Source organism: Lotus japonicus, chromosome 1, assembly GCF_012489685.1.
Source record: "Lotus japonicus ecotype B-129 chromosome 1, LjGifu_v1.2".
NCBI classification, from domain to species: domain Eukaryota; kingdom Viridiplantae; phylum Streptophyta; class Magnoliopsida; order Fabales; family Fabaceae; genus Lotus; species Lotus japonicus.
In genome coordinates, this window is record NC_080041.1 from 115,500,369 (window position 1) to 115,515,721 (window position 15,353).

General features: G+C 38.1%; 1 protein-coding gene across 1 annotated transcript; it reads left to right on the forward strand.

The window, feature by feature from the left end:
• The first annotated feature begins 349 nt into the window (after positions 1 to 349).
• On the forward strand, positions 350 to 1,534 carry LOC130720522 (F-box/kelch-repeat protein At3g23880-like). The gene has a single exon (XM_057571173.1). The coding sequence runs from the start codon at positions 350 to 352 to the stop codon at positions 1,532 to 1,534; it is 1,185 nt and encodes a 394-aa protein (XP_057427156.1).
• The last annotated feature ends 13,819 nt before the right edge of the window (positions 1,535 to 15,353 follow it).

Sequence of the window (15,353 nt, forward strand, 5' to 3'; positions counted from 1 at the left end):
TTATATATATAGTAGTAAATATTATTTGAATAGATATTAATTAAAGAATTAATAGTAATTAACTTTTAGTAACTTATATACCACATTTACTTTTTCTTTAAGTGCAAAAAAATTAACTTTAAATCCGTTAAATAGTATTCATATGATTAAAAATACTAATTTGAAATTGTACCTATTGTATATTTGGATAGTATTAATATTTTATAATATATATTATTAACTTTGTATTTTTGACAAAGGGAGAAAAAGCGTCGATATAGTTGTATAGTTGTATGTCTTAAGGTTCAATTTTCAACCTTATATACTCTACTCATCTCATTGTCTATCTCCAATCGTACTTTTCGCTCTCATGAACACCCCTCCTCATTGTGTACTTCCTGACGAACTCATTGTGGAGGTCCTGTCATGGCTTCCGGTGAAAACCCTCATAAGACTTAGGTGCATGAGTAAGGTCTGGAACTCCCGTATCACCTCTGATGCCAGCTTCATCGAATTGCACCGTCGAAGAACAGCTGCACAAAACCCCCAATTGTTGCTCCAACGAGATCGTCGTAATTGCAATTTCACATCACTCCCCATAAGTCGTTTAGTTGAGAACTCATTGACCGCACTACCCAATGACCTTCGCCGCCACTTTGGGGACCATGGGTGCATATATAAATGGTTGATCGGTTCTTGCAATGGCTTGATCTGCATACACTTTCATTCTTTCAGCATATGGTACAGAGAGAATTGGCTTTGTTTCTGGAACCCGACGACCAGGTCTGTATCTGAAAAGTTAGGGTATTTTCATACTGAGAACCGCTTTTCCAAGTTTGCCTTTGGTTATGATAATACAAACAACACTTACAAGGTGGTGTTTTTTGATTTGGGGAATGGTGAAATAAAAATTGGCAAGGACTCACAAGTAACTCCGATGAAAGTTTTCACCTTGGGTGATAATATTTGGAGGGACATTCAAAGTTTACCTGTGGGCGTGGTTACTCTTCACGATAATTTTAAGGAACCAAGAGATGGAGCGAATTTGAGTGGCACTCTTAACTGGATGGCACTTCATAATAATCTCACTCCTTTTTATGATCCAAAGGTTATTACAGTTGAGAATATCTTAATTCTTTCGCTTGATCTAGCTACAGAGACATACACCCAGTTTTCACTGCCTCAGGGTTTTGATGAGGTTCCCTGTGTGGAGCCGAGTGTTCTGGTTTTGATGGATTGCTTGTGCTTTTGTCATGTTTGGAAAAAAACTCATTTTGTTATTTGGCAGATGAAAGAGTTTGGGGTTGAAAACTCTTGGACTCAGTTGTTGAAGATCAATTACCAGGATCTCCAAATTCAACTCTCTAGCGATATTAAATATCAATTGTTTCCATTGTTCCTTTACAATCATACACTGATATTGGTAGATTCTCATGATGACCAAGCAATACTCTTTAATATGAGAGACAATAGAGCAGAGAATACTTGGATTACAGATAAAATATATTGGTCCTCTACCGTGAATTACGTTGAATCCTTGGTTTCTCCTCAATGAGAGTAAGTTCTTCAACACAAATCACTCATATGAATTTATGTTAAATCATGTTTCTTGAAATTCTTTTCATTTCATACAAGAATATATCTACGATATTGTGTGATTATTTTTTAAGATAAATTTGGTTGATTGTATTGTTGAATGAATATATATTGGTTGTTGTTAATGGTTGGACAAACTTTGGATTGGATGAATTTTCTTTGATTTTATATTTAACGTAAGCTAGAAGATGAACACATTTTTTCAAAGGTAAAGTAGCTATAGAAAATACATTCTTTCTTGAATATTCTTTATTGGGTTGGTCTTTAGAACATTTTAAAGAAATCAAGAGAAGGGACACTGCTTAAAAGCATGAAAATGTGAAAGAACAAAATAAGTAGTTCTCAATTAAGAAGACGATAAATTATTTAAATTCAAATGCTAGATGAAAACATAAAGTATTACACATTTAGAGGTGAAAGTTGAAAGCAAGTTTATGAGCAAGTAATACATAGAAGTGAATTTGGACAGATTTATTATATATATAGATAGATTTGTAGATTGAAAAGAAAATAAATTATAATTTTACTTCTTCCAACTTATATTAGTTTCATTTGCTCTAAAATTTTACTACGAATAATATATTGCGTAAACATAGCAATCCTACTTCTATGTGCAGAACTCAGTTATCTTTGTTTACTATATAAGCTTAAAGGTGATCTCACAAAGTTGATATATGTTGGATATTCTTCTTGATTTGATTTTTTAAATTCACATCTGTTCAAGCATATTCATACTTATACAGGTTCCTAAAATTTAAAATGTGTTTTCTATTTCGATACATGAATGAGATTGGTATAAAATATAAATTTTAATAATTTCTATAATACACTCATATCACATATTGTACATATGCTTCATTCATGGAATTAGGTTAAAGTTAATTTCTTTCTTTCTTTAAGAAGGGACGAAGTTGAATCTTTCAAAATGATACATTTATTTTTCCTTTATGTTTTTATTTTAATTTTAATTCTTGTTTTTCATTCTACAATCTAATGGGCTCTTTTTTGAATTATAGATTTGTAGCGCCAACTTCAATACATTGTGCATTGTCCATGACACATGATAAGATGATATGAAAAAAGAAAGTGAGAAAGAAGCTTATTGAAGTTGTAACTCATTTTTTAGAAGATATTCATAGCCCTCCGGAGGTCTACATTAAAGGTTCATTTGGAACAATTTGCAGTAGCGTACTTTTTATTATGCAACTCCAATCTCGTTTGTGTATCGGTATGCAAAAAACTTCAACCTTTTAAGCAATTTAAGTGAACTTTTTTCGTAACCATTTTAGCATGTTAAAAATATGGTTGTAGTTGTGCAAGATCTACTCAATAATATGTTGGTAGTCTCTGGTTGGATACTCCTCATCCCTCCTCTTTGGTTTATTTATCATACATTTCACATTTTATCTATCTATGATGCAAGAATGAATTTCTAGTTAGAGAAAAAGAAGCTCATTTAGTGCGTACAATGCACTTGTTTATAAATGAAGTTTTTGTTGAAATAATGGAATTCAAGAAAATTATTTAAATCTAATTTATTTAATTAGATACTTAATGAAAACTGGATATATTGTCATTTAACAATTGCTTTTTAGTTTTAGTTTTGACCTATTGAGTACGGTTATTAGTTTCCAATTTTGAATGGTTTCTAACTCAATCTTTATTATGGTTTTATTATATGCACAACCGTTAGTATATTGGAAATGGGCTGCAATCTTTTTAATGGGTGAAATCTTGTATGGATTTGCGAGAATAGGATATAGAGTTCTTTTTTGTCATTTTGTTACTGGTACATAAGAAAAAAAAATAGTGTATTCCTTTCCTGGTTGATTTTTTCGAGCAATGTTGTAGAAACTCCAACACGTTTAGGCTCTAAGTGCGCACAGTATCATGCGTGCGACTGTGTTACGCATTGGATTGTTCTGAAGGTTTGCAGGAATTTTGCTTTCAGGGATGTGGTTCGTCCACGGCGCAACTTTTCTTCCCTATTTTCCAACAGTTCTAAGTTTAAATAAGGCATCGATAAATTGCTTTGTTTTATTTTTTTTACCACATACAACACTCGTTTCATAGACGTGCTAGAATGTCTTCTAAGTTTTATTTTTAATATCTGTTGAACATTTTGAGTTCAGAAAGCATAGGAGAACATTTATTTAGTTTTGGATGATAAAAAATTAAGGGAAACTTTATACTTTTCCAACCTCTAAGATATAAATTTCAACTTCAACTCACAGTAGCATATTTGTGTTATCTCTCTAATTAAATTAAAATTATGAATCTATTTCATGATCTTTCAGTTCATACCGTACAGTTATATAATATTTCTCCATCGAACTAAAGTTTTATTGTGTCGAGTACATTCATTAAATTCATAGTAGTGATTTCATTGCTAATTTCATTGATTACAATTAATTGCACTTATATAGACAAATGTAAATATAAGATCCTAAGTGAAATTTTAGACTTTATAAGAAAAGGCATTGGGGTTGGTACTAGTAACTAACTAAATAAATAGGTTACATGACAGTTATTACTATAATTTCTTAACCAACAAGCTACTCTATCAAACCTCTTGCAAGCTCAAGAAGGGTTACTTCAAATGGCATCTGAACTATGAGCACGTCCCTAAGCTCAAGTAAACTCGTAGGAGTGAGGGATTTGGCAAGAACACCTGCAACTTGGAAAGGGTAAGAATGTATTGCACTGTGAAGCAAAGTTGTTTAAGGTGAACACCATGAAAAATGGTTCATTTATGATTACATATTAATCTCTCTTTAAAGTTGATTGAGAGATCAATTGACAAACTAAATTAACTCTATAGCTGAGTTCATGCTCTGGATGTGGACCTCTTAAAATCATAGTGACATATTATAGAGTACCAACAATACATCAATAGCGGGAGGGACCACCTACATGATCATCCCTATGTTTTCCGAGTGTTAAGCTATCAATTGTATACAGGTGATATGCATGTTTTTATTTTTTAAACAGAAATGAGTATTATTAACATAAGAAAACTTGAGAACATACTCTCTCTCGAGTGAACTTCGAGAGACAAATTCAAACCTCAACAAATAGAAAACCAACAAGCAAAAAGGGTTGTTGGCACCCAAAAATGCGTAACGACTAGAAAATAATTGAATCATCTCGCGTGCTAGAGTGGCAAGTTAACCGCGAAAGGTTTTGGTTGAAGAAAGCAAATGACCGTTTGAGTGAAGTAGAGATCGACTAAGATCTAAACTTAGATAGAATTGGAGAAAGGTAAATAGGATTCAAGCCCACTAAGGAGATCTTTTTTAGGGGTTCTAACGCCTACACGTGCTGAAAGTCATCTAGCGGTTCATCCCTTGAAGATATGGAAAGCGGTTAAGTCTTGAAGAACCAGCCGAAGCAGGAAGCTTGGCTTAACCAAAATCTTCTAGGCCGATAAGAGGAAATAACTTCGAACATCCCTACAAAATGTAATTATACCAAGAAACGCGGGTAGTGGCGGGAGTTATTAATCGTTATAGGTTAGCCAAATTTGTCTCTATTTAAATAGAGGAAGTGTCATTTATAAACAAAAACTCATCAATCAATCAAAACTACAAATTTTCCGCATTTATCTTTTCCTTTACAAGCATTTAGGGAGCAAGAGGGCACTGACAGTGAATAAAAAGGTCAAAATTTAACACTTTGTTTGGTGGAAAAAAGTAGAGAGATTGTGAAGAGTAAGTAGAGAATAGTGAAGATGAGTAGGGAGAAATATGTGAGAAATATGGTAGATTTTAGGGGCGCACTTGGGCCAGATAGATCCAATGGAAAAAATGCAGGTCAAATTGGGCAAACGGTCCATCAGATGGATTTTACTACAATTCAATCATCTTCGGATCACATATCGGATTCAATAATAATCCACCCAACCCAACCCAAAATTCAAACATATTATAATAATATATTATTTAATATACATGTAAAACCTGAAACCCTTGTTTGTAGTTATTTGACATGTTGGAGAGTAGAGACATCTAAATTCTAAGCGTTATGCCAATACTGTATTGATTAACTGGATTTCATTGTCGTACTTGTTTGTCATGGTATTTGACTATTTGTCACCAAATAGGCGCATCAAGGTCCCTAAACTCAAGAGCATGAACATTGAACCGCAGTAAGGTCCAAATTCGAGAAGCTTTTGGGCAATCTTTGAGGCAGTGTAATACTGTTTCCTCCTCTTGAAGGCAGCTCCTACAAACAGGTGAATCTGCCATTCCTTAGTGGTTTGTTGCTTGATTTATGGGGATTGAGCGGTGACGAACCAACCAAACTAATACCACACACTTCAGCGGCACTCGTAGACGCAATACCCAAGACCACATATGATCGTTCACCTGATCCTCTGCCAACCTGTTCTGGAGAATCCATGCATAACCCATCGAAATTGATACCTGTTCACCGCGCGGGGGTTCAAGCGAACTCTAACAAAATTGATGTAGTTCTGAATCTCTCCAAGAAGCAAGGTCAAAAGCCTGTCCATATTCCATGAGACGCCATACCAAACATCACATATGTAAAGATCCAAGTCATGCACATCGACGAACCCAACACGCTGACAGAGGGGCCCTAAGGAATTCCAAGCCGAGAACCAAAAAGAAGACGCACCATTCCCAAAAGAAAAAAGGCATACCAGAGGCCACAAACCTTTTAGCTTTCTGAAAAGCACCCCACACTAAGGATCCCAACATGTTATTCACCGACAGAAAATGCAAGTCAGGAAAGTAAGCGGCCTGAAGGAGCTTCACCCATGGTTTATCAACCTCACAAACAACTTGCCAAACAGACTTCCTTAAGAGTGCCACATTCTGATCCCTAGCTCTACTCAAAACAAGGTCACCCATCTTCTTGGGGCGAGCAACACGATCGCAACCAACCAAATGCAAACCCATTCCATCCTTATCCTTCCAAATGAAATTCTTGACCAGCGTATCCATATAATCACACATCCCTTGAGAAAACCAAACCTGACTCATACAATAGGAAGGCATGGTCGAGAGCACAAATTGAGCAAGCACAATTCTTACCCCTCTATTCAGGAGTTTACAGTGGACTGGGCGAGACCCTAGGGTCCATCGCCCAGGCGCGCCAGCCCAGGGCGATGTGCAAGCCAGGATATTGGGCCTTCTCCCGGGAGGCCCAACTGGCCCATTAAGAGAAGTTAGGGGCGCCAAGCCCAACCCCCAAATCTATAAATAGGAGACGGTTACCAACTGTAAGGGACTCTTAGCTCATTTGAGAAATAACAAGATTGAAATTCAGTTACTTTCTCTCTCTAAGCGGTTACGCTCTTACTTTCTCTAGATTCTCACATCACGATCCTTTCACTCTAGGTACCGTGCCTCATCTCTATGTTCTTGGATAGAACATTTGGCGCCGTCCGTGGGGATCGCTAGATTTCGATTCCCGGACTACGTGGATTGTGATTTGGTTGAGAGAAGTTCGATTTTCCGTGCAATTCTCTTCGGTTTTTGGGATTTTTGATTGAATTCCTAGTTCACTGGTGAAGCTTGATGGAGACACATCGTCGACGAAGTGGAGGAAGGTTGGGACACGCGTGCAGACCGCCATCGCGTCGCGCATGTGGAAGGGAGCGCATCGAGGGGCAGGAGTCCTCAGTCCCCACGGTGGAAGTCTCGGGAGGTGAACTGCTATCACCTCAGGCACTGGACGCTCACAGAGATTGGAGATGGTTAATTCGCGACGTTAATAGCCGCCTGGAGCAGCAGGATAGGGATATGTGAAGGGCGGAGGCAGTGGCAGAGCTTAAAACGTCACCGGGGAAAAATTACCGGAAATCATCATGGGAGTGACGACTTTTCTCTCGAAAGGGAAAGCCGGTGTGCACGAATAGACCATGCCGGACAGAAAATTCTCAGGAAACACGGGAAACACGAATGACTGACGAGCCAAGGGAAGAATGGTGCGCTTACCACCGGGCAACGAGCCATATTACAGAGGAATGTCACGCTTTGCAGCGTGCGGTGGAGAAGCTGATAGTGGTAGGGGGGACCTATTAGAGCTCAAGGCGATAAGGCCTCAAGGACTAAAGAAGTGAGCACGATCGCCAGAGGGTTTGGCGGAGGTGGAGTCACTAGTGCAGCAAGAAAGCGATACGCCAGGGCGGTGAACGCGATCACGGAGGTTCCTTTCGGTTTTTCACACCCAGACATTACATTTTCGTCCGCTGACTTCTTCAGAATAAAGCCGCACCTAGACGACCCGATTGTAGTCCTTCTTTGTGTCAACCAGCTCAATGTACAGCGAATGCTTCTAGATCAAGGGAGTTCGGCGGACATCATTTACGATAATGCGTTTGATCGGTTCGGATTGAACGAGGGAGATCTCACTCCCTACGCAGGGACTCTTGTGGGGTTTGCGGGCGAACAAGTGTGGGTAAGGGGGCGTCCTCGATCTTGATACTACATTTGGCGAGTTTGAAAACGCTAAGACGCTGAAGGTAAGATACTTAATCCTGGGAGCGGTGGGGTCTTACAACATGATAATCGGCCGGAATACCTTGAACCGACTGTGCGTCGTGATCTCAACAACACATCTCGCGGTCAAGTATCCGTTGCCAGATGGGCGTATTGGGAGAGTTGTTGTGGACCAGAAGAGTGCAAGAGAATGATATTGCAATGCGGTGGAACGATATGGGAAAAAGAATGCATCGACAGGACACCGATGCAACGGGGTCGATGTGCTAGAAGAAAACCTAGATCCGAGAGGCGAGGGGCGCGTCAACAGGCCCACACCGATCGAAGAAACTAAGGAGCTGAAATTTGGCGAGAAACTAAGGAGCTGTCATGGGGATTAGTTTTAGTACCATTCCCATTAGTCCCATACCATCCTTTTTTTAAATCCCTTTAATACCCTATTCTATAAACTGAAAATACTAACCGTAAACCTTATTCAATCAGATCTGCTTCTCTCTCACCCACACTTTCTCTCACAAACTCTGATCTCCATCAAGGCAGCCACACACTTCCGCCACCCATACTGTGACACCTGGGGCCGACGAGGCGGGGAATGATCGCCGATGTAGTGAGGCACAGACAAGGAGCGGCTCCTGGCAGGCTTCTAGGTGGAGGGGCACATGAATGAACCGATCTCGCACCCAAACATAAGGTATTCCGAGACTGTATAGGTATGGGACTATACAATCAAGGAGGGCATAAACGATTTGATTGGTACTACTCATGACAACAAGATGCATCTTCTTTTCGGAAGTCCAACTCATAAAAACTCCAAGGTTAAGTGTGCTTGCCTTGGAGCAATATTGGGATGGGTGACATCTTGGGAAGTTTTCCCGGGAAGTGCGCGATTGAGGACAAAGCGCACTGAAAAGACTCGTGTTGTTAACGTGAGGCCAGTCGTCAGATCTGGATGTTACACATACTGCCTCCGCACACCACCCACAATGCACCTACCACGACCGACATCCTAGGCTTAGTGTCCGACAGCCACCACCACGCACTGACCACGCAGCCAAACAAGCCTAAACCACCACGCAGTTCGACAACCACCACGCACCCACCACCATCGACAACCAGCATTGCAGCCGCCGACAACCACCACACACCCGCCACCCACCCATATTGGATGTAGGATATTATGATTTGGATGTTGGGTGTTGCCCAGTTGCTTCTGTGTACAGGAATCTTAATCTTGAGCTTCTGTAAAACACTTGTAATTCACACTCAAGATTGTGAAACATTATTCAGTTTCACACTCAAGAGTGTAAAATTTAATTAAATTTCACACTCAAGAGTGTGAATGAACCAACTGTTGAGAATTTTATTTTTAATTTAAATATTTAGTTATTTCAGAATGAAAGAAACAGGTAAAATCAGAAACAATGTTTTATTGAAATATTGTAGTGTTGAGCAGAAAGCTCTACAATAGAAAGAAGACCGGAGTTAGAGACTCCTACTAGAGAGAAATCCTCTCCTTATCAACTACTCACTCAAATCAGGATACCCCTCATTCCCCTCTCTCTCCACAGATATACGTGAATCCCTTTGCACATGGGAAGTATGACAGCTCACTAACTAACTCTCATTCTCCCCCCTTGACCTCGCTCTCTTCCTTATAGAATAAACCTGCCGAAATCAAAAGGGTACGAGGCGATCTTTGTAGTGGTGGATCGGTTGTCAAAATATAGACATTTCATCCATCTCAAATGTAAGACCCAGATAATTTATGCGATTAATTAACTAGTTATTTAACGGTTTAATAGCGATAAGCGTTGTTAAGCTTAAGTTGATATGCAATTTGTGTCTTGTGTGTTTGTATAAAAATAATTGTATTATTATTATTTTCTTCATAAACCAAAAAAAAAAAAATAATAAAAGAATGGAAAAGAACGATCAGTCACGTAAGTGACTATGTTAAAAGTAAAAATTAATCATTCAGAAAAGATTGGCTACTATACATATAATATATAGATATGTACATAATAATATTTGAGTTAATATTTGTTCCTTAATCACTTAAACTCGCTCAAAGTGATTTTAAGTTATATCATAGAGTTCATCATAATTTTTAGGATAATAATTCATGTTCTTAATATTTTTCTCTTAACTCTATGAGTTGAATCTTACACTACCAAAATCATGTCATAGAACAAATATACTATATTCAGCTTCTGCATTTTTTTTTTCTGTCGTGGCACATAACCACATTCCTTAAGTATCTTCAAGCATGACTCATCAATTTCCATGCTGAATCATTTTCCATTATCTTGACAACACACACCCTACCATAAATCATCACTTGACACCTCATGCTTATTTTGCATGCTTTACACCTCCTCCTTAATTGTATGATCTACAACACCAGCTTGTTTTCAGAATGTATACTATAAATAGGCATCAACGAGTGGCTTTTGTGCAACACACACACAAAGTATTGAAACACATGTATTATTAGTTGTGAGTGAATTAATTTTTAGTGAAAATTTTTGAGTGTGAGAGAATTTTTGAGTTTTGAGAGCGGAAGCTAGGATCTTGATGCTTAGTATTTCCTACAACGGAAGGGTCACAAGGTTTGCAATTTTTATGTACTACTCACGAAGGTAAGAGTAACTCAGTATAGAGTATCTTTGAGTCTTGTATACTTTTATCGCACTGCATGCGTTTGAGATGAAGGTGTTTAATTTAATTGACAATTAATTGAAATATTGGTATGTTTGCTATGTTGTATACTTGCTTATTTGGAATGCTTTCTGAGACTTGTGTCAAATATTTTATGAGGCTAAGGTCGTTGTTAAACAATAGACGCATGCGTCTCCGTTTTCTGGGGCTTTGGCCATTGATTATTGTTGAAATTATGAATAACATGTGGTTATTCTGAGTTGATTATTGGTTTGGAAATTGTCGTTGACTGACTTGGCATATAGGGAAAGTGGCAATGAGGTGGGTGTGATCCCGCGTGATTGTCTCTTCTTTCGAGGCGTTATAAAGTGGCAATGAGGTGGGTGTGGTCACACGGGATTGTCCCATCTTTCGAGATGTTCTAAAGTGGCGATGAGGTGGGTGTGGTCCCACGCGATTTTCCGGTCCATAGTGACGCTAAGTGGCAATGAGGTGGGTGTGGTCCCGCGTGATTGTCCCATCTTGAGAGACGATACTGATCGATCCATATTGGTAGTAGCTGAAGGTATGAAAAACGGTAGAAAAGGGGGGGGGGGGTTTGAATAACGTTTTCAAGATAAAACTTCCACCTTAAAGATTTTAACAAATCTTTTCGAGAACTAAGTGCTAAAGATAAGAGATAGAAAAGCACACAAGGATTTTATCCTGGTTCACTTAATAAATCACTCAAGCTAATCCAGTCCACCGGTTAAGGTGATTTCTTCCTTCTTAGAATGAAGGCAATCCACTAATCAGGTATGTGTTACAACTGCACTTGAAACCTACAAGTGACTAACAATACACTGACTTAGCTCACACTAAGATTCACTCTCTTAGTCTTCTCTAGGATCCGATCAACCTTGATCTCCTAAAGGCAAACTATACAACTGTATATGAAGTTCTTGTTTACAAAGAAGGTGCTTCTAAAAACTTATAGTAAACACAATGAAATTCAAGATGAAAGAAAGCTTAGAAGGATTTGAATATTTCTTGCGCGTGTGTGAATGCTTCTAGCCGCTTCTTTCCATCTTCAGCCTCTATTTATACTCCAAGGATTAGGGTTGAACGTTGCATGGAAATGCTACCGTTGGAGGGCAGTTCTGGAAATTCCAGCTTCTGCTGTGGTTGAGGATGTTAGGTAGGTCGTCAGGATAGTACACTTTGCTTTTGTACTTTGGATAGTGACTTGACCTAAACCTCGTAGACTTCTGATCAGAGGAGCGCTTCGTGTTGGAACTTGTGAAGCTGATTGATCAGAGTCAGAGGGAAGCTTTGATCCTCTGACCGTTGTACCTTCTGATCTTCACTTCAGAGGATCAGTACATGGTCTTCAGAGCCAGTTGCTTCTGGACTTCAGAGTCTTCACTCTTCAGAGTCTGGATCGTTAGAGTCTTCTTCACCATCAGAGCTTCTGAGCCTTCAGAGTCTCTTGGTTGTCAGATCTTCTGGATCATCAGATCTTCAAGTGAGCTGAGTCCTTATCAGAGCTTGATTTACTTCAGATCTTCTGAGGCTTTTCCACTGTTCAGACTGAACATGGACAATGCGAAAGCGATGCTTGGGTCACTCTTTAAGCATAGTGCTTCTGATTTGTGTGAGATGAAATAGAGGTCAGAGCTTGTAAATAACACACTTAGAAAAACACGTTAGAGTACCACAATTGTTCATATCAAAAGGTTAACTTGTAATCATCAAAACATAGAGTTGTACTACTAGATCAAAACTTGATCTTACAGTAGCATATAGTCGCATTATAGGACACTAACGTTCGATGATATTGATGTTTGGTTTTGATATTATGTTGTTCAATGAATTGTCATTTAACTTGATATAAGTCGTTAGTTTAATTATCATGTTATGTAATTAAACTTGAATAACATGTTTTCTCTTTTATACGTGGTAATTGCATAAAGTTAACCCTTTTTGTTTCCTACTTGTTGTTTGGGCGCTTAACGCTATTAGGCGGTGAAGAGCCTTCCGGCGATGCTTAGCCATGTACGAGATGGAGGGGAGATAGTAAGCGGCAGAGTAGAGATGGAAGAAATTGTTTAGTTTTCTCTTAGTAGGTTATGCTTTGAGTCTTCTTCATCTTCTGAAACTCTATTACTAAAACCATGTTTTCGCCACTGGTTAAGTGTGCGTACTTATTTTGGAACCATGCTTATGTTATTGTAAGTCACTATTATTATATATTGGGAAATGGATGTTTAATTAAGGCTACATTATGTTTCAAACTCTATGGTTGATATGTTTAGTTTGTTTAAAAAAAAATTACTCTTGTATTTTAGGATTGCAAATTAGTCCTTAAACTTTGTTGTTACTAATGTGATTCCTCAGTTGAGAAATTGGGGCGTTACATCAAACATCCTTACACAGCTAGAAAAATAGCTGAGGTGTTTGCTAGGGAGATAGTTCGTCTACATGGTATTCCCCACTCTCATTTCACACTCAAGAGTGTGAAAAATAATTAAATTTCACACTCAATAGTGTGAATGGACCAGATCGTGAGAAATTTTATTTTTAATATTAAATATTTCATTTTTTTCATTTTTTCATTTCACACTCAACGGTGTGAAAAATAATTAAATTTCACACTCAAGAGTGTGAAACATATTTTTAATTTTAATTTTAAATATTTCGTTTTATTAAAATTTCCTTTTCACACTCAAGAAATTTCACACTTAAAAGTGTGAAACACAGTGTGAAGCAGATGATGAAACAGATGCACTAACAAATGCAGTAACAATTTTGCACTCTAAAGTCTGAAATACGAAAATCAGTTATAAAATGAAATTTTCACACTTACTAAGAGTGAACATTTTGACACTCACTAAGTGTGAAACACTCAAACAAAAGGAAAAAATGTGAAGAGACAATGAACTTAACTCTGTTCACTCTTACAAAGTGTGAAAATCTTTCACTCTTATTAAGTGTGAAACGAACCAATGAAATGAATAATGAGATGAGTGTGAAAGTGAAGGATGATAAGAAAATGAAAGAGGATGGTGGTGGGAAGGTAGGAAAAGGGATATGTTTTGAATGAAATTAAATTTTAAGAGTATTTGAGTAATTTTAGTGAAAAAGGATATATGGGATTAATGGGGATGATACTAAAACTAATCCCCATTTTTCATGTATGCACCCAAATAGAAATTCATTCATCTATAAACAAACGGGGAAAACCACGCACAATAGACTCAAATTGTGTTAAGGTGAGAGCATGCCCTCATTGATAGGTAGATTGAAAGAAGAATTTCATTAAAATAGAGAATATGATCACATTACATGAGTTTGAAGCAAACCAATCAAATCCAATCCAATCCCCAACATTAGAAACAAACCCTGCAAGTATATGGCTATTTACAGCAACAGCATGATTAACTGCTTAATTTATTTCGACGATGGCGCCTTAGGGTGTGACGATGATTTGCCTATAATTGCTTTCTTCACTTTGGAAATTGAATGCTTTACCTTTGACCCAACACCTGATAGGATGCCATGAGACTTCTTAGGTGAAGCTTTCATCATGTCGGTATCTCGGGAGCTTTTGATGATCACATTTTCGAACTCATCTTCTTTTGCATTGCCTTCTTGAGTGATTTCTGTTTCTTGTGTTTCCAGTTTTTCTGCGGGTTCGTGGTCTGTTGCTTCGTTCGAGTCTCTAGATGTGGCTTCCTGGTGGAGAGGGTCTTCACTTCCAAGGCTCAGGTCTGTTATCACTCTCTGCTCATTGGATTCTGTTGCTTTGAAGTTCTTGTATGTCATGATATTGTAAATAGTTAGTAGCATTAGAAGTTTTGGATTTAAGTGTTGTATAGCGAGGGAGCTATTTAGAGGGTAAAGTAAGTCATCACAACGGTTGATTAAGAAATCAATGGTTGAGAGTTTGCTATACATGTGCAAGTACTTGATCACAATCTCAACCGCTGATTTCTCAATTAACAGTTTTGATGACTTACTTTCGCCTCGAAAGTGATTCCCTTACTTTAGAGGAGCAAAGCCAGAAATTATAGATCATTAGATTTGGCACCCCACTCATTAGAAATGTCACCCCACTTACGGAAACTCAGTTTCCGAAATATTTCGGAAATAAGGTTTCCGAAGCACTTTTTCACTCAAAAGTGGGGTGTTACATGTATTTTACACTACAAATCACGAATTAATTTCGGAATCTAAGATTCCGAAATAATTCGGAACTTGAAAATCCGAAAATTGGGGGTGTGAAATCTAATGGTTGGGGTGGCAAATCCAGCTCTCGAAATTATGTGTTATGCTCACCTGTTCAACTGTCTCTTCTTTGGGAAATGATATTTGAGCTTCTGATAAGATATTTCCAGAGCCTATGGTCTGTTTTTCAATGTTTTCACTTCCATCAGCGCTGTCAACTCCGTCATGAACCTGCTTTATAGATTTAATCTAAGAATAGAGAACTCTCTAATGACTGGTGTAGAAATTGTAATGCTTTCATCCTTACCTCGGATTTAATACTAGCTATTGAGATTGGATTTTCATTTAGCGGTATGCTGAAATTATGTTCCCCTTCCATTTGGGGCTCAGGTTTTATCTGGTTTGCACTCTGAAATTGCTTTCCTTGAATGTGGTCATCAGATTCAG